General features: G+C 47.1%; 1 protein-coding gene across 1 annotated transcript in view; it reads right to left on the bottom strand.

Moving 5' to 3' along the window:
- The window catches only part of LOC143288476 (homeobox protein cut-like 1), a 226,721-nt gene that overhangs the window by 78,091 nt on the left and 124,736 nt on the right, over nt 1-23,894 (bottom strand). Inside the window, exon 5 of the mRNA XM_076597003.1 lies at nt 14,096-14,163. Coding sequence (XP_076453118.1) covers nt 14,096-14,163 — 68 coding nt within the window. The remainder of the gene's footprint in view (nt 1-14,095; nt 14,164-23,894) is intronic.

Genomic DNA, 23,894 nt, shown 5'->3' with positions numbered 1-23,894 from the left:
GACACCGACATTGAAAACAGAGTTGTCAGTTCTAATCATTCTTCCAGAGCAGTTAGCCTCGCTGCAATGGAATGCGACAGTGAGGCAGAAAGAGAAAGAGGGGTGGAGGGAGTAGAGAGGTGAAGTGGATTTTGAGAGAGGGGGGAGGGGTGTTGGGGGACGGGGGGGGGGGGGGGGGGCACAAAACGAGAGAGAAAGCGGAAGTATGGGGGAGAGAGAAGGGGCAGAAACTTGATATAGACACTGGAGGGCACGGCTGGGGGGGGGGGGGGAGAGAGAGAGAGAGAGAGAGAGAGAGAGAGAGGACGAAGTTGGGATGGAGAAAAGACAGACAGAAAGGAAACTGCGGTAACTTCTACGTCAATTTTGCGTTCCTCTCTTTTTTGCAAACACACACGCGCGCGCGCGCGCGGAACCGCCTCGAGATGTTTCTCCGCTATCGATGGCCGAAGTGGGGAGGGAAGGTGGGGGGCGGGGGAGAGAAAGAAGCAGAGGAAGTCATGGCCATTAGACATTATACTGTTATCGTGTGAAAACATGTGTGTGTGTGTGTGTGTGTGTGTGTGTGTGTGTGTGTGTGTGTGTGTGTGTGTGTGTGTGTGTGTGTGTGTGTGTGTGTGTGTGTGTGTGTGCGTGTGTGTGTGTTCTGAACTCCGTTTCGTGTATGGGTCCTACCACGAATAACCTGGAATCAGAAACGTTTGTAATTACGGTGGGTTGGGTTTTTTTTTAGTTATGTTTTCCTCCTTTTTATTTTTATTTTATTTTATTGTACTTCAGAAACTCTACGGTCATAAAAAAACAAAGAAATTTAAACAGCCCGAACATAAATATTCAATTGTTTTGTATGTCTTTTTTTCTCTTCATTTTCTTTATCATTATATATACGCCTTACTGAAATCTCACAATCAGGTGTATCTTCCAAGAAAACTACATTTGAAAACCAACACGTGACGTATCGTAGAACGGAAAAGACAAAACGTATCGCAGTTGGGTGGAAGGGGGGGAGGGAGGGAGGGAGGGAGGGAGAGAGAGAGAGAGAGAGAGAGAGAGAGAGAGAGAGAGAGAGAGAGAGAAATGAAACGACAACTCGTCAAAGAAAATAAAGTGATTGACGGACCCAAGACACGTCCACATACAACAGGCAGACTCATTACTGACCTCCACGCTGTCCACCCCCCATCATCATCATCACGTCGCTCGGTTGGCACACCCCCAGCCTCCACTCCAAACACTAACACTGGCCCACTTCTCCAAACAGAAGACGCACCACCACCATCACCAACAATGAGGAATAAAGACGCCAGCTGACGGCGGGGCTGATGAAGAACAGCCGGAAAGAGAAGGCGCGAGGGCGGCGGCTAACTCCAAGACAGAGGCCAGGACAGAAGCTCCTCACAAGCAGCGCCAGAGAGCCACCAGCCCCACAGAGGAAGGAGGACGTGTAGGTGGTGGACCCTCAGTACATTCCTCCACACGGGGAGAAGTGAAGGAGCAGGAGGCGGAGGTGGAGATTCGCCACTGGCCACAGTTTGAAGAGAAGTGAAGGCTGAGGAGAGGTGTCCACAGGCAGAGAACCAGGCAGGAGGAAGAGGGGACAGGAGTGGGGGGGGTGTGAGACAGGCCCCCAGTTCTGCTGCTAATGGAAGGATAGGTAATGTAAGGCCTGTCACAGCCGTACGCGCAACTATGCCCCTGATCTCATTCTGTCAGCCCGCTCTCTCTTGATTGATCCCCTTGTCTCCCGTTTATCCCCTCTGCTCCCGCCTCTCCCCTCCCCTTCCCCACACCCTCCCTTCACCGCTCGGATAGCCTCCCCTTCCTATCCCCATTCGTATGGAACTGGGGTCCCCTTTACACACACACACACACACACACACACACAGCCCGCACGCATTTTTTCAGGTGGTTTAGTATGCCCCCTCTCGGGAGCCCCCAATCCATGAAACGTTCATTGTTTTCGACTTCGATCCCTCCCTCCCCGTGTGGTAGTAGCTGGCCCTGTATGGCCAGTTGCAGGCGTCACAGGGAGGAAATCACCAACACCCTCCACACCCTCCACTCACCTCTCTCCGCTTCGCTACACTTGTCACGGTGTCACCACAAAAGAAAACTTCATTCAACTTCGTTAACGATAACTTACTGTTCACTTTGCTTATCAAATCAAACAGCCAAGGGAAAGGGAAAGCACTTCAAACAGCCAAAAGTGAGGGAAACCACTTCAAAGGGTGGAAAATTCCATGTAATATCAACCTAATCCCCCCACCACCCACCCCAAAAAAGGACATGCTAACCACCACCCTCCCCCAACACACACACAAACACACACACAAACACACTTTTTTATTTTATTTATTTATTTATTTATCATCAATGATTTTGTTTTCCCCGACAAAATGAGTCAACAGCACAAAGAAAGCCCCACAGCACACGCATGATCCTGGAAAGAGAGCTCAAAATCCCTGTTCCTCTTTTTTGGGTTTTTTTTTTTTTTTTTTTTTTTTTTTTTAAACCACCCCATACTGTGTCCAACATGGACCAGCGCCGTACATACAACTTAAACTGTGCCCCCACACCCCTAAAAAAAATCTGTCGGTGTCTTTTGACAAGTGGAGAAGACCCTAGTTACACGAGGCCGGCTGTCGGGGGAAGGTGGACAGAAAGATGACAGGCATAAGAGGCGTTCTGTGCGCACTCGGCCATAAACTTGGGAGCTGTACCAGCATGGAGGATGGGGGATGAGGGGAGGCGCCAGGAGATGACGGGGGGGGGGGGGGGGGGAAGAGGAGGAGGCTGAGCTGAGACAGGAAGGAGGAGGTGACAAAGAGGATAATATCACAGATTAAAGTCTGCGTTCATCTCTTGACCTGCTGCTTAATTTTCTCTCTCTCAGTCCTTCCTCCCTTCCCCGTGTAGTTCATGAGCGACAGACAGACAGAGAACCCGTGTGCTGCGCGTGGCGTGTGTGTCAAAAGAGGGGGACCTGAGGGGAATGTGCCAGCACCTCTGGCTGGGCGTCGCTGTCGTTCTCGTCAGGCCATCCATCCATCTCTGGGCACGGTAAGCCTCATTTGGGGGACCAGACAATTAAAACATGCGTGGCCTATTGTTTGGGGATGGATATCTCTCTCTCTCTCTCTCTCTCTCTCTCTCTCTCTCTCTCTCTCCCTCCCTCCCTCCCCCTCTTTACTGCTGACTAAATGACAGCAGAGGGATGAACAAGACCCCCCTTCCCATTCAATTAAAAAAAAAAAAAAAAAAAAAAATCGAAGGTGGGAAGGAGGAGGAGAAAATTCAAGGCGATTTTTCAAAGCCCAGTGAGAGACGCACCCTCCACCCCGACTCCCCCCGACCTTCTCCATCAAACAGCGAGAGGACAGACGCCGCCACCAGTTCACCTTTCCAACCCACGCCCTTCCCTTCCCCCCACTCCACCAACAAATCCAGCCTGGACAATGACAGAGAGCTAAGGGAGAGGGGGTGGACTCCACTCAGCAGGGAAGCACTTTGGGATTGAGAGGGGGGAGAGAGAGGAAATGGGGGAGGGAAAGGGGGAGAGAAAGAGAGGGGGTAAGGGAGAAGAGAGAGAGAGAGAGAGAGAGAGAGTGTGTGTGTGTGTGTGTGTGTGTGTGTGTGTGTGTGTGTGTGTGTGTGTGTGTGTCACTCATACAGAGAGAAAGAGCACCAGACAGATGGAAAGACAAGATGGTCCGGAGAGAGAGACAACGAGACCCAGACAGAGAAAAGAGACAAGGCAGGGCTGGGAGGAGGACGCCCCCTCCACCTCCCCCCTCAACTACCCCCACCCCCCACATACACATACAATAGGACAGATTCCTGATCGCATGGCTACCTCTGAACGCTTATAATGGCCGCCTCACAAAGTTTTGATAGTGTGCCGCAACAGTGCATTCGATAGCCCGAGCCCCCCCTTTGGCCACAAAATTTAACGATCTCTCTCTCTCACACACACACACACACACACACACACACACACACACACACGCCCTTTTTTCTGCCACTGTTCAGACCGTCGTGGCGTCTGTAATCGAGAAGTGTTAAAGTTTATCGCTTTTCGCGAATAAAGGTGCGTGTGTATGTGTGTGTCATGGAGGGTTTTTGTTGTGTCGTAGTGTGTGTGTGTGTGTGTGTGTGTGTGTGTGCGTGCGTGCGTGCGTGCGTGTGTGTGTGTGTGTGTGTGTGTGTGTGTGTGTGTGTGTGTGTGTGCGCGCGCGCTCGTGTGTGCGTGCGTGCGTGCGTGCGTCCGTCCGTGAGTGCGTGCGTGCGTGCGTACATGTTTCGTGGAGTAATTTGGTTCAGTACGCACATACACCATTGAATGTGGGTATACATGAGTGAAACGCGAGCGCCCGGCCAAAGGAATCATGGTATTTGTAACAAACCGACGTTGTGTTCTGCGCTCAGCCACCTCTGGAACTCAAACTGTTATCGCCCCCAACTTCCACCCCTACACGTTATCTTACGCAGTTCGTTATCTTCCGTATCGGCAGATGCATGATGGTTTTCAACCCGCTAAATGTCCCTAGTCCCCGCGCCCGTCCCTCACCCCGCATTTCCCCACTCCCTTAATCGTGTCACTGGTTGCGTTAAATCTATCCCCTCTGCCCTGAGTTTATCAGGTCAAAGGCTGCATATAACCTCTAAGATTATACATAAATTTCGCTGAAGCAAAATAAATATAATGTATTCCATTCCTCCCATAACACAGCACGGATGCCACAGAATTCCAATGGTGCAAAATCATGATCATCATCATAATTCAATTAAGTCACTCACGTAACATCCCAATCGAACCCCCCCACCCCCAAACACGATTGTTCGTGTGAACTGCCGTCAGGGAAAATGACACAGAGGAACACTCACACACACTCTCTCTCTCTCTCTCTCTCCCCGCTCTCTCTCTCGTTCTCGCACACTTAGACACACATAAGCATACATTGTGTGTGTTAACAAATACTATACAAATGTGAATATGAAACAGTTAGTCTAATTTTTAAAAAAAAATACACGTAACAGGGGGTGTGTGTGTGTGTGTGGGCGGGGGGGGTGGGGGGGGATGGTCATTGCCAAAGGAAGCATAATTCTACATATAAAACAGTATGAAAATAAAAATGTCACAGATGAACGAGAAAGAGACAGACAGACAGACTTACTGATAAACAGAGGGAGAGGGAGACTCAGAGAGAGAGAGAGGACAAATCCACGCCTCCATCAATACATGTCGGCATACACATTCACATTCAGTGCAGAGACAGAACCGCAGCAGCCCGTGGAGACAGAGAGAAAGGGCGGTCATTGCTGGTCTGCTGCTGGAACACAGCTGAAACCATTAACTCTCATCTTCACCCCCACCCCCTGTAGCCTCCATACCCTCCCCCCCTATCCCTCTAGATGGTGTTTGATGCTGGTTTGCTCTTGCTTCAATCGTTCGATGGCTTTTGTTTTGTTTTGTTTTGTTTTGGTGTGTGTGTGTGTGTGTGTGTGTGTGTGTGTGTGTGTGTGTGTGTGTGTGTGTGTGTGACCTGGCAGTAAGCTCTGCTGTGTGTTTTGTTTGCGGCCGTCAAAGAACATTATATCACGTGTATGTACATCGACAGCAAAACGTCTGCCGCTCCCACACTTCAGCCTGTCTCCCTCCTTCTCTCCCATCCTCTGTCCATCCCTCTGAATTGAGTTGGAATCAATTGTTTGAAAAATAATAACGGTGTGTGAAGGGACGGGGGGTGGTAGTGCAAAGAGGGCGGTGCTCTCTCACCAGCAACAGCTGAAGGGGAAGGGATTTTCACCTGCTGGGCCTATCAAATCAGCAAGAGGCAGGTGATTCTGTGTGTGTGTGTGTGTGTGTGTGTGTGTGTGTGTGTGTGTTTGTGTGTGTGTGTGTTTTCTATACCATTTATTTTGTTCTTTTTTTGTTCTTATTATTGTTGCTGTTGCCATCCGATGTGTATGTATTTGTTCCTCTTTTCTCCTTCTCCTTGTATCTCCTACACTAATTTAAACATTTTCCTTACGAGGGTAAAATGAAAAGAGGTCTTTAAGTGCCTATCGCTTAACACCCCCCCCCCCCCCCTCTCTCTCTCGCTGAGAAAAAAATTATCCTGATGAACTTTTCGGTGGTTAATTGTTGTGTGATATGGCGTGTAACATAAATACTGCGTGCGTATGTTACGTATGTGTGTATCAATTCCAATAAATAAATAAATACATTTTTAAACTAACTAAAAAAACAACAAAAAACAAATACAGAAAAAAATAAATACATACATCATAAAATAAAATCACAAACACGCGCGTACACCCGTATCCACAAACAATGACAGAGAGAGGTGGGGGGGGATATAGAGAGGGGGGGAGTAGGAGAGAGACATAATCAAAGAGACAGACACAGAGCAGACAGAGACAGAGACAGAGACAAACAGAAGATATAGAGACGGGGGGAGTGGGAGAGAGACATAATCAAAGAGACAGACACAGAGCAGACAGAGACAGAGACAAACAGAAGATATAGAGACGGGGGGAGTGGGAGAGAGACATAATCAAAGAGACAGACACAGAGCAGACAGAGACAGAGACAGACAAACAGAAGATATAGAGACGGGGGGAGTGGGAGAGAGACATAATCAAAGAGACAGACACAGAGCAGACAGAGACAGAGACAAACAGAAGATATAGAGACGGGGGGAGTGGGAGAGAGACATAATCAAAGAGACAGACACAGAGCAGACAGAGACAGAGACAGACAAACAGAATTGTCCACCAAATCCACTGCTGACAAGTTTTCGATCCAAGTTCAGCTGACTGCATGCAGCAGGACACCGATAAAGGAACGAGTTGGTTGTGTGTCATGGTACACAGAAGACCCATGGTGTTTTTGTTTGGTTTTTGTTGTTGTTTGTTGTTGGATTTTGTTGTGTGTGAGTTTTTATGTTTTTTGGGGGTTTTTTTTACAAGGACTGCAGACGGGTCACAACCAAAGGCGAAAAAAAGCAACATGGGAGACATAACGATTACACCTAACACACACACACAATAGTGAGAAAATAAGGGACTATGCCCCCCCCCCCCCCCCCCCCCCACCCCCCCCCCCGTTCAAACACACACTCACACAATCTGATTATTTGAGGGCAATCACAAGTACGGACGGGAGTAAGAAAGAGTGTTAGAAGCTCGTACGACAAAGACAGAAAGAAGACAGACGATGAGAAAGACAGAGAAAAAGACAACGACAGCGTGGAGACAATGAATGAGCGTGTCTGAGACAGACAGACAGAGAGGGACAGAGACAGGGAGACAGACGGAGACTGAGACAGAGAGAGAGAGAGGCAGACAGACAACACTGTCTGTCTGTCTCTCTCTCTCTTCACACACACACACACACACACACACAGAAAGCGGGGACCAGACAAGCGAGGGGCCAGACAGCACACAGGCGATCAGGCATCACATTATTAAAACAATGGCGGAGTGGGCTTTCACTGCTCTCCTACACTCTACACAGCACACAGCTGTGGCCATCAATGATCGTTACACCACGGGGAGGAGGGGAGGGGAGGCTGGGGGGCGGGGAGGGAGGCTGGGGGGCGGGGGGTGGTCTGGATGCGGAGGGTGGGGAGAGTAGTGGATTGAGGAGTAGAGGTGAGGGGGAGGGGGTAGCTAATCAACGACAGAAATCGAACACCTGTTGTGATCTCAAACTGGCTAAAGGTCAAAGAGACAAAGGCGGCGGGAAAATACAGGGAGGGTGGGGGATGTGAACAGTGGAGGTGAAGGGGACACAAGATGGGGGGTGGGGGTTCCAAGGGTTAGGGGAGGGGGTGGCGGAAGAGGGGGAGGGGGGAGTGCCAATGCAATACAACAAGTCAACGATAGTGTTTCGTTTTGGAGAATTTGATCAAAAGCCTTTTTTTTTTTTTTACGCGTTATCCACAGAGGCGAAACAGCAATAATTCACCCCCTTTCTTCTCCTCCACTCCTGTGTCCCCCACGTGCACAAATTCTAAGTGATGTGTGTGTGTGTGTGTGTGTGTGTGTGTGTGTGTGTGCGTGCGTGTGTGCGCGCGCGCGCGCGTGCGTGTGCGCGTGCATGTGTGTGCGTGTAAAACAGTGTTGCATCGTGCAGCATCTTATCGTCACACGGTATGGCCCGCATCGCATCGTGATGTATCTGGCAGTCACTTGACGCGGCGCTCCTCCGACACTGCCGTACTGTGCCCAATCTTCACACCCATCGCATTGTGCCACAAAAAAACCTCCCGGCTTTGCGTAACTCAAACTGTTTCTCAACCCACTTGTTCCTTGGTTTGCTTGTCACTTTGTTTACTGGCTGGCTTGACACTGATGGCTGGTTCGCGTCTGCACAACGTGAACTCCGATCCACTGAGAGCAGCAATAACTAACCGTGGCCCCCAGATGTCTGTGTCTGTCTACTTCATTCTGAACCATCGCCCCGAGAAGGTTCACACATTTACACAACGGCCCTCCTCATCCATCTTCAACGCCCCCCCCCCCACCCCCCCACCCCCTCTCTTTCTCTCAAAATCTTCGGAGATTTAAAACGTCAGACCGTAAAAAAATAAACAAAAACAAAACATGATAACGATAATAATAATAATTAGTATCATCATTATTACTAGTATGATTACTACCATAACAAAACACCGACTTGTATTAAACCCCTGGGGAGACGGTTTCGGAAACATAAATGCCGAATATCAGCAGCCACGTCCCCCCCCCTCCCCACCAACACACACACACACACATCACCGCCTCCATCCCACTCTCTTCAAAATCAAACTTTGTCCACAAGACCCGCAGGCGAGACCACAAAAGCCAGCGGAGGACAGGAGGAAGCCCCATCCTCCAAACGCCGTCTCTGGAGACACCCAGGGATGAAATAAAACGGGAGATGGGGTGGGCGGGGGAGAGGATGGGAGTGGGAGAAGGGAGAGAAGACAGAGACCGGAAACAACAATGGCTCGCAGATCCCCAAAGCGATGGGAGATAGAACTGGGGGGATCAATACCCCCAAGTTGTGGAAGCTAACAGGGAGACAGTAGTGTGTAGGCACCGAAGGATGGGCGCCATCGATTATTTGTTCACTGGGAGCAATTTGCCCCGCGGCTGGCCACTGGGAAAACTGCCTCCATCTTCCGCGCGGACACACACCACAATGGCCCTGGGCTGTATGCATGCACATACAAGACAGTGGCGCAGACATAATAGCTTCATGGTCGCCACAGCCATACAAGACAATGGCTTGGGCCTCTATGCACACATATAATCGCTTTATGCTCTACATGGTCATACAAGACAACGGTTTGGTTCTTTATACGCGGACATAACACTTTGGGTTTTATGTGAGGACACATGCTAACAAAACAACGCCTTATGACAATGACTCGAGTCTTTTATGCACGTATATGCAATGCAATAGCTTTTATATTCATGCACAGACGCATCAAGATAATGCGTACAATGACAATGGCTTGGGTCTTTATGCAAGTACACTCATTGTGATAATGGCTTGGGTCCTCATATATGGTCATACATGACAATGCTTTGTGTCTTTATGCAAGAACATACATTACAATTTGATATTTATGATTATGGTTTGGGTCCTTATGTATGGACATACAAAACAAACAGCTTGGATCATTACACCAAGAACAGCCAGAGGTATTACTTTACTATCATGCAGGCTGATAATAACTTGCATCTTTTTTCTCTCAGGCTGACAAAATAACAATACAATGTCTTTCCCTTGTACAGGCAGGCAACAGATTGTGATTTTTATTTCCTTGAAATGGTAGACAATGCTTTGTATTTTTCCCCAGGAGAGACAACAACTTGCACCTTCCCAGGGACAACCCAGTAATACCAGCACACAGCCCTCCACTTGGACACACACCAACATGTCTTACTGCACAAAAAACTGATTGTTAATTTGGCCTTAACTATCAAACATTCCCATCTTTTGGCAGAAAAACAACAGAAACAGCCTGCCTCTTCTTTACGGACTGAGAATTTGTATTCTGAAATGCCCTTCCTCGCTGCATTGCCTTAAAAACCATATGTATCCCAATCAACTTTGAATAGAGCCAATACAAACATAGGACTAACACTAGCAAGATCTTACTGCAAATGGAACACTCAAATGCACTTCTTTCATGTCAGCTTTTGTTGTGTGGAATAGGGCTTTGTTGTTGTTGCTGCTGCTTTTTTTTTCTTTTCTTTTTGTGCATCTGTGTGCATGCATGCATGCATGCATGCATGTGTGCGTGTGCGTGTGCGTGTGTGTGTGTGTGTAGGCGCACACATCATACGTGTGTGCGATTAGTTTTGGTGAGAAGCAGGATCCTGCCTCAATTTTCTGAAGCTTGGCATTTCTCACCTGTGAATCATGCTGATTTTCCCAGCAGTTTACAAGCAGGTGACACTGTCAGGCCACTATAAGGCCACCCACTGAAGGACACCCTGCACCTCTGCTGAATCCCTTTGGAAATAATTACAAGATACAGTTGTTGTTGTTTTTTTTCTAATTCAATGTAGCATGCAGAATGCCACTGACTGTATGCCCCCTATGGAATTATCTGACACACATGGCTGACCTTTCTAACCCCCATCACCTGAAACACCTCACTTCAGTCTGTGCCTCAATCGTCTTTTCTGCATTTTCAGTCCAATTAAACTGTCTCTGCTGCAACCAACTGCTGTCCGTGAAGTGCAGAAATTCACTATCAAACACTCCACCCCTTCATCCTTTGTTATTTTCAGATCGATCATCAAATTTCCATGACTTTGTTGATTGTCCAACAATACTGCCGTGCTGTATTTTGGTTGTGTTATGTCCCAAAACTACTGTAATTGCTTTTCAGTTCTGCACAAAGATAAAAATCAAACACATCTGCAATGGTGCATCTTCATCAAAAACAATAACAAAAATGGCTGTGAATGTAAACCAATACCACAGATGTATTGTAGTTTGTCACTCATGTTCAAAGTCCACCAACAGGCCAATCACTGTATCAGTCAGATCACAGCTGATCCATCCAGGCAAGAAACCACTCACTTCAACATTTTTTATACTGACAGTCAGCTCAATGCCATTTTTTTTATGATGGACTTAAAACATTCTCCAAATATCTTGCACCCTTGAAGTCTTCACATTTATACCCTGGACAGTGACAATGGCTGAAGCAAAACAAAACTGAAATTGAAGCCAGAATATCCAAGTCATATTACTATTTCTAGCTGATAAAACACAACTTTTTAAAACCACAGTCTGACAGAGGCCAAGCTAGCTAACAATGACCGACCAATCAGCTTTAAGCACCTTATCTATGTCTGAAGATTGAATTTTGACAGCCACTTGGTGCCATCTCACACACTTGACAGTTAACAATGCATTCAATATTTGACAATGCACTTGGTCGCACTTGAGACACTCAATCACACTGAACAAATCAGATTTTTCATTCAACTTTGGTCTTAACAGTTGAAAATTCGAACACAGGACTTGATGTTCAATTTGACAATGTACTTTAGAAAAAAAGATATGTTTACCATCATGCCAAAGACAAAATGAATTACATGACAGGAACTCAAACAGATCATGACAACAACCCTTGGGGAAGAAAAGGGCAACAGGAGACCAGCATTTACACTGGACATGTATTAATGCACAATGTGTAGAAAGATTACGGAACCTAAAGCTGCAGGGAAACCCAGAAATCTGACTGAACATCCAAAGTAAGATGGCTGAGAACTGGTAACATGTCAACCAGCTGCACTATATGTCTGTCAGATCATTCAGGACAAGTAAGATTTCTCACAATCACAATTTATTACTTTTCATTCAACTCCTATATTCTTGGAAATCAAACAATACCTTTCACGTAACATTTCAATTCTCACTTAAAGCTTGGGGGGAGGGGCGGGGGAGACCTCTGAGGTGAAGCTGACTGTTGGCAGGAATTAATGGAACAGACTTTGCAAGAGGTTTCATTCAGAACTCATTGTCCTATTGTTTTACAGTGATTACTGAAGTCCTCATGTCTGTCTTTTGTTCACATGTGTCTGTTCACTGACGCACTGTGGGTGACCCATTCATGCACACACCCATTCATGCACACACCCATTCACACAATCATGCACACACCCATTCACACAATCCATACACACACCCATTCACACAATCCATACACACACCCATTCACACAATTCATACACACACCCATTCACACAATCATGCACACACCCATTCACACAATCATGCACACACCCATTCACACAATCCATACACACACCCATTCACACAATTCATACACACACCCATTCACACAATCTATACACACACCCATTCACACAATCATGCACACACCCATTCATACAATCATACACACACCCATTCACACAATCCATACACACACCCATTCACACAATCATGCACACACCCATTCACACAATCATGCACACACCCATTCATACAATCATACACACACCCATTCACACAATCCATACACACACCCATTCACACAATCCATACACACACCCATTCACACAATCTTACACACACTCATTCGCACAATCATGCACACACACTCAAGCTAAAATGCTGGAAACATTTACAAAGCCAGACAATTCTTTGAGATCATTTAAAGGGGTTAGGACTGTGACCTTATTCTCACAGTGACAGGAGTGAAAAGATACAAGACTTCCCACAATAAAAATATTTAGTCAATATGCAACACAATAATTTGATGCTTTTCACAACGATTACAGACCCAGGTAATGAACACATTCAGCATGAAAGACATTAATGGCAAGAAAATGACGCCCGGAGTGAGCACTCTTTTCTTCTCCCCTTCCCTCTTACTCGCTCCTTCCCCACACCCATCTTTCTCAATGTTCCCATTTTCAAATAAACTAGCAGGTGATAAAAAGGGCAACAGGCGCGGGAGGAGCAACACCAGAACTTCAATCAATCTGCCATCTATCCTGCACAGCCCCCTCCCTCCTCCACTTGTGTATTTACACTGCAGCCAAAAACAACACAAACAGCATGCAAAATAACTCCAAGCCCACTGCCATGTGCCAGTGCTTCATTCAAACACCACTTCATGATCTAAGAAAAGCAAATAATTCCATGGATGTGTCGTGTTACATTCAAGAAACTGCTGTGTTGATTCTTTCAAGTTGTTTGATTTATTAGAAGTTGAAGGAAAATGGAAAACAACACAAACCTATGAATCAAAATGGCAGAAATCATTTATGGTTCAGCCAGGAAGGCAGAAAATTGGAATGTTTGAAATCCAATTAAAAATAACACTGTAATCAGTTCTTCAAAACAATCTGATTGTATACTGCAAACAATGTAGCAAGCATGTTTTACTTTTTCACAAACAATTCTCTCCCCTCCACCCCACCCCTCACACACATCAGCTGTTATCTTCAGTTCATTTTGTTTTATGGTTTCAACATGGAGATGCTATTTTCTCACTTTTTCTGTGTCATGCAGGAGGAAATACAAAATGCAGAACTACACAATTTGAATGACATGGAACGGACTACTTGGAATTTGTGCTTTTGACCTAATCACCCCATCCCCCTGCATTTTAGAATGTAATGTTATGCTGTTTGACATGAACATCTGCAACAATGAACTGGCTTGTTTCTGGGATAACATATATATTTCATACTTTAACTGCACAAACACAGGCACACAGTGAGACAGACAGACAGAGAGACAGAGACAGATGTGTACAGACGTCAATTCTTCCTGGGTGTATGGGTGCAAAGCCATGCTTTAGTGGAAGCGTTTGGAAGCATGTGTGTGAACGTGTGCTCAAGCATGTGCAGCAAAGCGTTTGGGTGCATGCATGTGTGTGTCGAAGTGTGTGTGCACATACCTGTGTGCATGCATATATGCCACAGAATGACTGTGTGCCAGTGTGTGTGTGTGTGTGTGTGTGTGTGTGTGTGTGTGTGTGTGTGTGTGTGTGTGTGTGTGTGTGTGTGCAGTTTGAAGTGTGTGTACAGTGTGAAGACGGAAGAAAGGCAGAAAGCAGGGACTGACCTCAGCAGTGGTTTCCAGCCTGTCCTCATAGTCACGAAGCTTTTCCTTGAGCTGCTTGATGGTCACTTCTGCAACACACCAACACGGCACCACTGTCAACACTGTCACACCAAAAAATGTTTCCCTACCCCGACACCACGTGCTGTCTCTCCAGTCAATGAATGGACGATAAATGAGATGCGGGTGGAAAGAGGGAGGGGTCGGAGGGGGGGGGGGGAACGAGGTGCCCGGGTGGGGGGAGGGGAGGAGTGGTGATCGGGGGAGGGTGAATGAGGAGTGATTGGTAAAGAGTGATGGAGATGGAGAAGAAAAAATAGCGCGGGGTAGAGAGACAGAGGGGGGGGGGGGGCGACAAATACACAGAAATGTGCTCAGACACAAGAAAACTGCGTTATCAAAGACACAGTACATGCCATCAGTCGTGTAACTGTCACAATAAAAACGAACAGTTGCTTCACATTTGCATCGTCGTGGACAAAGCAGCTACACATACAAGAAGTGACAATTTATACGCCAACTCTTTCCCCTTCATTCCACATTAATTAAAAAAATATATATATATATAAAAATAATAAATGAATATAAAAACTTGAGAAAGGGTGGAAACGAGACTGAGAGTCAGAGGAGAGAGGTTGGAGACAGAGAGAAAAACAGACGGACAGACAGAGGTGGGGGTGGGGGGATGGGGGGGGGGGGAGACAGACAGACAGACAGAAGTCATCGCAAAGAACGTAGATCCACAACCATCCACTTGAGATCACCGAAAAAGGACAATTATTTCCTTGTCAAAGCCTCCACAGCCTGAAAACAACGCCCTCCACCCACCCCCCGCCGGCCGTGTCAGCACTCTCTGCCTTCAGTCTGCCAGCCAGCCGTTCCAATCATACTGTAACAACCAGATAACTCCACGGTAAATATGGATCGCTGGGCTCGTTCGACGGTAACTGTGTACATCCTCTCTCTCTCTCTCTTTCATCATCGATTGCACAAAGGTCATACAGCTGTGCGTTGGTGCGTTTATGCGCGCGCGCGCGCGCACGTGTGTGTATGTGTGTGTTGTGTGGGGGTGAGAAAGGGTGGGGGGTGTATACGCCATGCCAGCTGGAATCACTAACTAATCAAATGCTGTATTTTTGGTTGGGAATATTTTATGTGCTGGAAACAGCTCGTCGCACATTTCGGTTCTCTCCGTTCTCTTTCACTGTTATTTTTCGTTGTTTTGGAGGCTCTTTGTTTTACCCCCAACTGTTGTCCGATGAATGGAGTGCATGCATGCATTGTGTATGCATACATGCATGTGTGTGCACATGTGTCTATGCATCAGTGTGTGTTTGAGTGTGTTCGCACGCGCGCGCACATATATCTGTATGTATTTGTCACTGTGTAATGTGTGCACTGACAACTAAATTGTGTGCAACATGGTCTCAGTTGTGGGCACTGTTACCAAACTGTGATCATCACGAAATCCACTGAAAAAAAAAAAATCAACAATTTTCTTAGTGTCACTGTATGAAAGAAAAATTGAAACTTTCAAGAAAAGGGGAGGGAAAAGGCGGGAGGGGTGGGACGGGGGCAAGGGGGGCGGGGGCGGGGGCCATGGCGGATAAAACATCCCGAACAAAGTGGATCAACATACTGGGTAGTAATTAGTATTGTACCGTTGTGTTGAAACATTTGGTCAGTACAGCCTCTACAGGTGCGATAGTGTCTCCAGTTTTCGTATGGAACATAACACTGCTCGGTTTCATTGTTGCTGTTGTTGATTTTATTTTTCAAGATCCGTACACCACACACACACACACACACACACACACACACACCCTCCAGCCTGGTGAACAAACGTGCAACATGTGTTACCAGCATGTAAAGCGATACATCTCTGATCCTCTCACCCAACGGACCCCTGCCCCCCACCCCCCGCCACATCCACCCGCCCATACCCTCCCCCACCACACACACACACACACACACACACACACTTTCCCACCTCCTCCCTCCTCCACCTCTCCCTGGCTGTTATGACACGGTGATCAATAAAAGTAAACTGCTATCAGCCACCAGCTTTCAATACTGGCCATCTGCCATGTCGCCCTTTTCCCCCTGTGTGTGTGTACGTGTGGTGATCGGGGCGGGTGTTCCCGCCACAATGGGGGCAATGGGGGTGCAGTAATGAGCGCACAGTCCACAGAAGAAATTAATTCTCTACCTCAGTTTGCAGCCTGTGAATGTCGAACTGCTCTTTCCTGAGAAAGGGCAGGAAGGGAAGAGTAGGGTGGTGGGTGGCCGGCTGATGACATGCGGGCGGGGAAGGGGTAGGGGATGCGGTCTTTGGTAGGACATGGGTGATGATTCAGTATACACAAGCCATAGGACCTTTAATTACTGGTGTCACACCACAGACATTTGATGACATCAGCAAGTGAACATCGAACTGTGCCTCGCCACGGTCACAGTGTGTTCCCATCGTCCTGCACCACGCCGGCGTTAAAGCACATCTATGTGCAGCGTCTCTGCCTGGGGTGTCGTGGGTTCTTCAACATGGATGTAGGCAGTTCTGGTGGATGATAGATACAGGCCTTTTCCTCCCTTCCCCGAACTCTTCCAGTACAATACAAACCACCAAGCAACGCACGTGGCGCGCGCGCACACGCACGCAAGCACGCACCACACCCCCACCCCCACCTCCACCTCCCCAAGATCGAAATAATAACTGCGACACTGTGTGTGAGACTGCAAGAAATCAAGACATCAACAGACAAACCTGTAAAAATAAGGACAGACAGGAAAGATTCAAGATTCAAGATTCAAAAACTTTATTACTCAAGGATAAAGATTTTAGGCATCGCCCAGTCTTCCAATCTGTCCTTGTGACAACAATAACAATAACAACATTAACGATAACGACAAAAAAAAAAAAAAAAAAAAAAAAAAAAAAAAAAAAAAAAAAGAAAGGAAGGAAGCTGGGTAGACACGACTGAAAAACGGCAAGGTTTTTGTCACACGAAGTGCACTGTTGGTTTAAATAATCTCTAATTGTTCAACAGTACGCATGATTTACTACTGCAAGCAAAGACAAAAGAGCACAGCTTATACAGTGCTCACATGTTGCACGACAATTCTAATATGACGGCTGATTAACCATAGAATTCATATCAAATAACTTATTTCACAAACAACAAACGATTAAAACATTAAGTCAGATAATACTACCACCAATATAAACACGAAATTAAATTATCGCATGATGAAAGATAAACACAAAAAAGGAAACGAACAAAGAAAGAAGAAATAAGATTTGGGGGGAAAAAAGATAGGAGGGTGAAAAAGAGGGGGGATGGGGGGGGGGGGGATACTGACTCAACAAATATTAGCCAGTCCATCGAACTTAGCACATTTGGACAAGGACATTATATGATTAGGACATCCAACACAGATTTATCAAACACAATCAAGTTGTACCCGTTCTTCACAAATATTTTAAAAGTTATGATCAATTTGAATCAGAAATGAATTGATGAAGAGTTTAAAATATGAGTACGCTTTATCATTTTGGAGATCAAGATTTCCAATCAACGGAGTTTGTAAGTGGATGTAGTTCGGAGATAAAGTTAAGATTACACCTGCCCGAGCGACATTGCGTGATGACAAAATGATAAATAATGTTCAGCAGTTTCTCTTCCTGTGCCACAAACACAAAGTGGGTCATTTACTAAATGGCGGTTGAACATAATTATCATCACTCAGACACTTTCCCGAGACGAAGTCGACGGTGAGTGATTTGTTCTTTCCGTTTACCAAGGCAATTGTTGCTTGGCACTAAGTTGCGTTAGCACACGTGTATTGTTTAAGGTGGCTAAAAGACTTGCTCGTTTTCACATAATCAAATAAAGAATTCATGAGATATGTAGAAGGTTTGAATGATTTCCGATAGAGTTCAGTGCAGTACCAACAACCTGTGACCAATGGTATCGGTTACTGTGTAAACATGACCGGGAACAAGATCTACAAGGCAATCAGGACACTGACCATAAATCAGTTTAAAATACTGTCTGGTTCTTCTTTCATTAAGTATACAGAGCCCTGAGTCTTGGAATAATGCTGGGTGACTTGTCCCCCAAACAGCTCCAATTTTATTATGCATTGGTTCTTAACGCTTCAAGCTGTACATTTCCAGAGAACTGATTGTGCATCTGTACAATTATGCCATACAATATAGGCAAAGTCAAAGTGTTGTAATGTGAATGATTTGTACATGATTTCTTATGCTTTGTTTAGGCTTGCACTTATACGTCTTCAACATAGTTACAGCATTAATAATACTTTTAACATGTTCATCCCATTTACAACTGTTATGGAGTATGAAGCTTAGTGTTAATGTATGTACACTGTCAGTGCAGTGTTTGGAAATAAAGATCTGTTTTAACCTCGCACAATGTTGAGATAGGTGACGGTGCGGAGGACCTGTGATCAGACAGACTGCTTCACTCCCCTGCCTGCACAGCCCCACTCCTCTGTCGCTCACACGCCTCGTCCCACCAGTGCACGTGCACCACCTTCACCTCACCTTTTCCTCCAATCTTGATATATCAGCTTCTCAATACAAGTAAGTACATCGAATTAAACTGAACAAGACAATGAAACAAACAAACAAACTAATGCAAACAAAACCAACCACAAAAAACACCAAAATATGAGAGAGAGAAATCAATATGGAAAAACAGATTTTTTAAATATCAAATGTCAAAGACTCGAAACACACACACACACACACACACACACACACACACACACACACACACACACACAGGGGCACGCGCGCACACGCACGCACACAGAGAGAGAGAAGGGAGGGAGGGATGGAGGGAGAGAGAGGGAGAGAGGCGCGCAAATGGAAGAACTGAAACTAAAATAAAAATTGCTACAAACAATAACAACAACAAAAACAGACTAATTTTTAAAAACTGTATATGTATAAATGAATCCCAACAAGAGGAAGTGAGAAGGCCTGTGACAAAAGACGTCCCCAGCAGGCAACAAACCGACCACTCCCTTGCTGTGTGTATCAAGTCACTCACTCACTGCAGCACACATACTGATTTTTCATTTGCCCCTCCTCTCCTTTCTCTTCCTCTCTCCCGTTATATCAACAGGGATCGATCACTCGTCGCCAAGAACGGATACAATATAGGTTTTCATACACGTAGGTAAGTATGGATGCTTGCATTCCGCTAGCAGGCCCTCATTAAATTCTTCCGTGTGGGAAAGTGGGACTGTAGGGGGTTGGGGTGGAGGCTGGAACTGAGGTCGGGGTGGGTGGTGGGTGTGGTGAGGGAGAGGTCGTTGGGAGTGGTAGCGGCGGGGCGAGGCACAAAATAGGGATGAGGATGGGGGAGGGTCGGGAGAGATGACTGTGTGTGTGTGTGTGTGTGTGTGTGTGTAGAGAGAGAGAGAGAGAGAGAGAGAGAGAGAGAGAACGAGCACGCGAGAGACAGGGAAATGAGGGAAGGAATAGGGAGTGGGGAGTTGGGGGTGGCGGCGAGGAGGGTTCACACACATACACACGCGCGCTCGTACAAGACACATTCACAAGCGCAAGAAACAGACAGAGAGAGAGAGAGACGGACGGAGAGCATGGGGAGGAAGACAGAGACAAACATATAGAGGGACGCGCGCGCTCTCGCATAAGCCGCGAGGCAAACACACCAACAGAGAGAGATGGACAAAAAAGTATGTGGCAACACTAACACACACAAAAATCATCACTGCCAAAAAGTCTCCCACAAACCACACCGCGAGCAGCGACAAAAGATAACAAGCAGCATGGCCTCCCTCTCCCTTAGTGCGCGGGATGCCATCAAGGAGGGCGGAGGGGGGAACCTCACCTCACCTCCACTACAACCCGCACTAGCCACTGAGATAGATGTACATACAATGTTGCTGGCTGAAACTGTGGTCTGTGAGCTGAGCTCAGCCATGCATCAAATACCACAGTGACGCTTCAGCACGGTCAGCGGCTCGCTGCTACGATCCCTCCTCCACCGCTCCTCCACCTTGGGATCGAAAAGACCGGCTGTGCGGCTGGGTCCCTCGCCATCGGCACAGCAAAACCCTACCTCCGTCACAATGCCCCATACGGACAGTTACCGACAAAGGTGAATGTCGTTAGTGATGGTGCTGGTGGTGATGATGGTACTGATGATAATAACCACACACGCGCGTGCGCGAACTCAACAACGATAACGACGAAAGGAAATTAATCCTCTCGCATTCAGTCCGGCTACAGCCGAACTCAAGGAAGATTTTTTTTCTGTGAAATGTGTCAGTGGAAGAGGGTAAAGGCTCTTAAACGTAAAAGAACACCACCTTTGTACGTAAATGCATGCACGTGCGAGTTAATACATTCATGAGCTATGCAGACGATTCTGTTCAAACTAAGACCGGTTTAACTGCTTATCCTTTATATACACGCCCCCTCCCAAACACACAAGCACACACACACACACACACACACACGCACGCACGCACGCACGTCTTGGGTTTTTTTGGTTTTTTAAGGGGTTTTTTTTTTAACATGTACGCGAAAACCACAATCAGATCGTTCATACGGTCAAACACACTTCATTAACATAACTCATCAGAACTTAGGGCTGTGTGTGTGTGTGTGTGTGTGTGTGTGTGTGTGTGTGTGTGTGTGTGTGTGTGTGTGTGTCCTCAATTTCATATTCAAAATTCACACAATACAAAAAACTCCGGGTGGGACGTATAAACATGGGGCCTGAAGCTGGGAGTTTGTCACCTTGACCGTCATCACGTGAGGCTGGCTAAACTGCTGGTCTGTGTACAACAGGGAACACACACACACACACACACACACACAACGCGGACCATTGTTTCCCCCCTCCCCCAACACCTTCCACTGTACCCCCCCTCCCCTCCCCTCTTCCCGCCTCCCAGCCCGGATTTTCTCATCACACTTTATTGCACCGCGGGTCTTGTCTTACAGGGTTGAGTGATGGATAGATCGTCCACTGGCTCCCACCTCCTCCTCCCCTATCCATTGTCTCCTACCGGAGTCACAAGTATCAATTATCCGCCTAAGGGTTACGTCCCTTACTCTCTTTGCCCCTCCCACCCCCCTCACCGTTCTCCTCTAGACTTCACCCTTCACGGCTGGCTGGGAGGTGGGGCCCAAAGCTGACTGCCGTCACATCAATTAAAACAAAGAGAAGTGCCTTCTGACACTTCAGACGTGCATACGCAGCTATCACGAGACTGTTTACAGCCCAAAACTTCCACTGGAAAAACAACATTCGGCAGCTGAGAAAGCTGTCATGATCATGACTCGTGTCCCCAACACCACTTCTCTCCTTCTCTCTCGGATTAAAATACACCTGCACATTATGTCCACTAACACTGCCCCAAAAATGACCTGACCATTTTGGATCAAAAACGCTGGACGAGGATAATATAGATAATAAAATATTTACATGATTCCGTTGTTTAAAAGCAGTCAACAACAGTGACTAATCAATTCCGGGTGCAAGTTTTCAGGCCTTTTCATCAGCCTGCCTGTTACTCTGAACTGAAAACGGTCGATTACAGAAGAAAATGTTTGTGCATATTTCACACACACACACACACACACACACACACACACACACTGCGAGTGAAGGGGAGTGTAAGGAGCAATGTGAGACAGGGACAGACAGAAACAGGGATAGAGGTGATTGTTATTCAAGGCACATGGGGGAAATGAGAAACTAAAAACCGCAATTAACGACAACACCACCTCCATCACCCCCTTTCACTCCACCCACCTCCTCTCCCCTCTTCCCCGCTCCTGAATGAGGGGTGAGGGAAGACAAGACGGTGGGCCTCTCAGGTCTAGACTGGTGGGGTTGCCAGGAGAGCTGACGAGTTAATTGTCGATGTCGAGATAGAAGGGGCAGCCTGGTCCCTCCCTGCCATCAAAGCTCCATGTCCCTCCACTCCCCTCCCCACTTTATTAATTGAAGAAGACAAACCACCTTGTGTTTGGGGGGAGTGAGGGGGGAGTGGCTGGGGGCGGGGGGGGAGATAGTCTGGGAGTAGGGGAAGGGGGTGCAAAAAGATGTGGGGTGGTAGAAATGGGCGAGAGGGTGGAGTGTGGGAGGTAGAACAATGGAGAAGTACAGATCCGGCTGGCAAACAAACCATAATAATAAGTAAGAGTGCGCGCTTTGCACATCTGCCACACAGCACCAAACATTCAGTTTCGACCTCCTCCCGTTTGTCGGACTCCACAGCTCCCACCCCCTCCAGATCCCTTCCTGTCACCCCCTCCACCCCTTGACCCACCACCACCTCCCCTGGACCACCCTCCTCATTTTCTGGCTGCTGGAACTGGACAGATAAAAAGACGTGTACGTTACATTCTTCACATGAAGCTAAGGACCACTTCATAAAATCAAGGTATGTTCTCAAAAAATATTTATTAAAAAATAAATAACTAAACAAGAGAGAGATAATTTACAGAATGCAAGCTGCACATATGGTCTTCCGCTGAAAACAAAACAGTTTTCAGGCACAGCTGCACCATCAACAGTTTTTCAAGAAAAATGCATTAAAAATCAATGTTCCAGCCAAAAAATTACTGTCACATTACCGCATCATTTCATCATGCCCCACAGAAAAACACTGCAAGTTTTCAAGTGGTCCTGAATTTGTTAACCCTGTGTGTGTGTGTGTGTGTGTGTGTGTGTCTGTGTGTGTGTGTCTGTGTGTCTGTGTTTTTAGATTTGTTACTTTTACGATTCAATCATTCATTTCCGTAGCGACACACTCCTACTTGCATAATGTAAATTCCTTACAGTCTGAAGGCGAAGGGAGCTGTAGGGACCAGGAAAGACGAACACTTTAAGGGCGGATAGACCCTGCACCCTGCACAAACTGAACATCCTGGACCACGAAGAAAGTTACCAAAGTAAAGGAGAAGTGAGGGAATGGTCCGATCAACGTGCCATACTAAAGTTATTTTGTGTGTGTGTGTGTGTGTGTGTCAGGAGAAACATGCACGCTTTATCAAAACCTCAAACTCAAGTCTCAACAGGTGTCTGGTCACAAGGCTGCGCACCGTCGCCCTTTCTACCCTCTCTCACTTTCATTCCCCCACTGTCTGGTGATGGATGTAGCCGGGTCAGCGGGTTACTCAAGATGCACGGTCCAGAAGGAATCAATCACACTCCTAACTCCCCAACTCCCGTCCTCTGTCACGAAGGCAGCAGAGTTAAATGGCAGGACCAGTGTGATGGAGGCAGGGACCTGAACCAGCACCATACTCCACGGCATCACGCCGACGGGGATCAGGCCCGAAATGCCGGGAGACGGCCACCCACCCCTCACCTCCGCCCCAAAGGAAAGCCGTGAGGAGGGTGAATACAAAGGAGAAGCAGACAAGGACAGGTGGGGCTGTGAGTGGAGAGGCGTGGACCATGGATCGATTCATCAGCAGCAAGCCCACAGACAGACTGGGAGAGGAAAGAGCGGGGGAAGCTGGGGGAGGGGGGTAGAGGGTTAGGGGAGGGAGCTCTGACAGGCGAGCAAAGCCAAGCGACAGGTGCATCCTGCCTGCCTAACCCCCTCTTCCTCCCAGCCACCCATACCTTTCCTGCTGACTTTATCTCCTCGGGCAGCAGTCTTTTTTATCCTCCCCATCCCCACCCCACCCCCTAGTCTGCAGCTGTAGAGCGATGGACAAGACCGTGTGATGAGGCCGAAAAGAAAAAGGGAGAGAGAGAGAAAAACAAAAAACAGTGGCTGA

This window comes from Babylonia areolata, chromosome 12 (genome assembly GCF_041734735.1).
Source record: "Babylonia areolata isolate BAREFJ2019XMU chromosome 12, ASM4173473v1, whole genome shotgun sequence".
In the NCBI taxonomy this organism is placed as follows: Eukaryota; Metazoa; Mollusca; class Gastropoda; order Neogastropoda; family Buccinidae; genus Babylonia; species Babylonia areolata.
The sequence above is the reverse complement of the archived record's forward strand: the minus strand, read 5'-3'. Positions and strand labels throughout refer to the sequence as shown.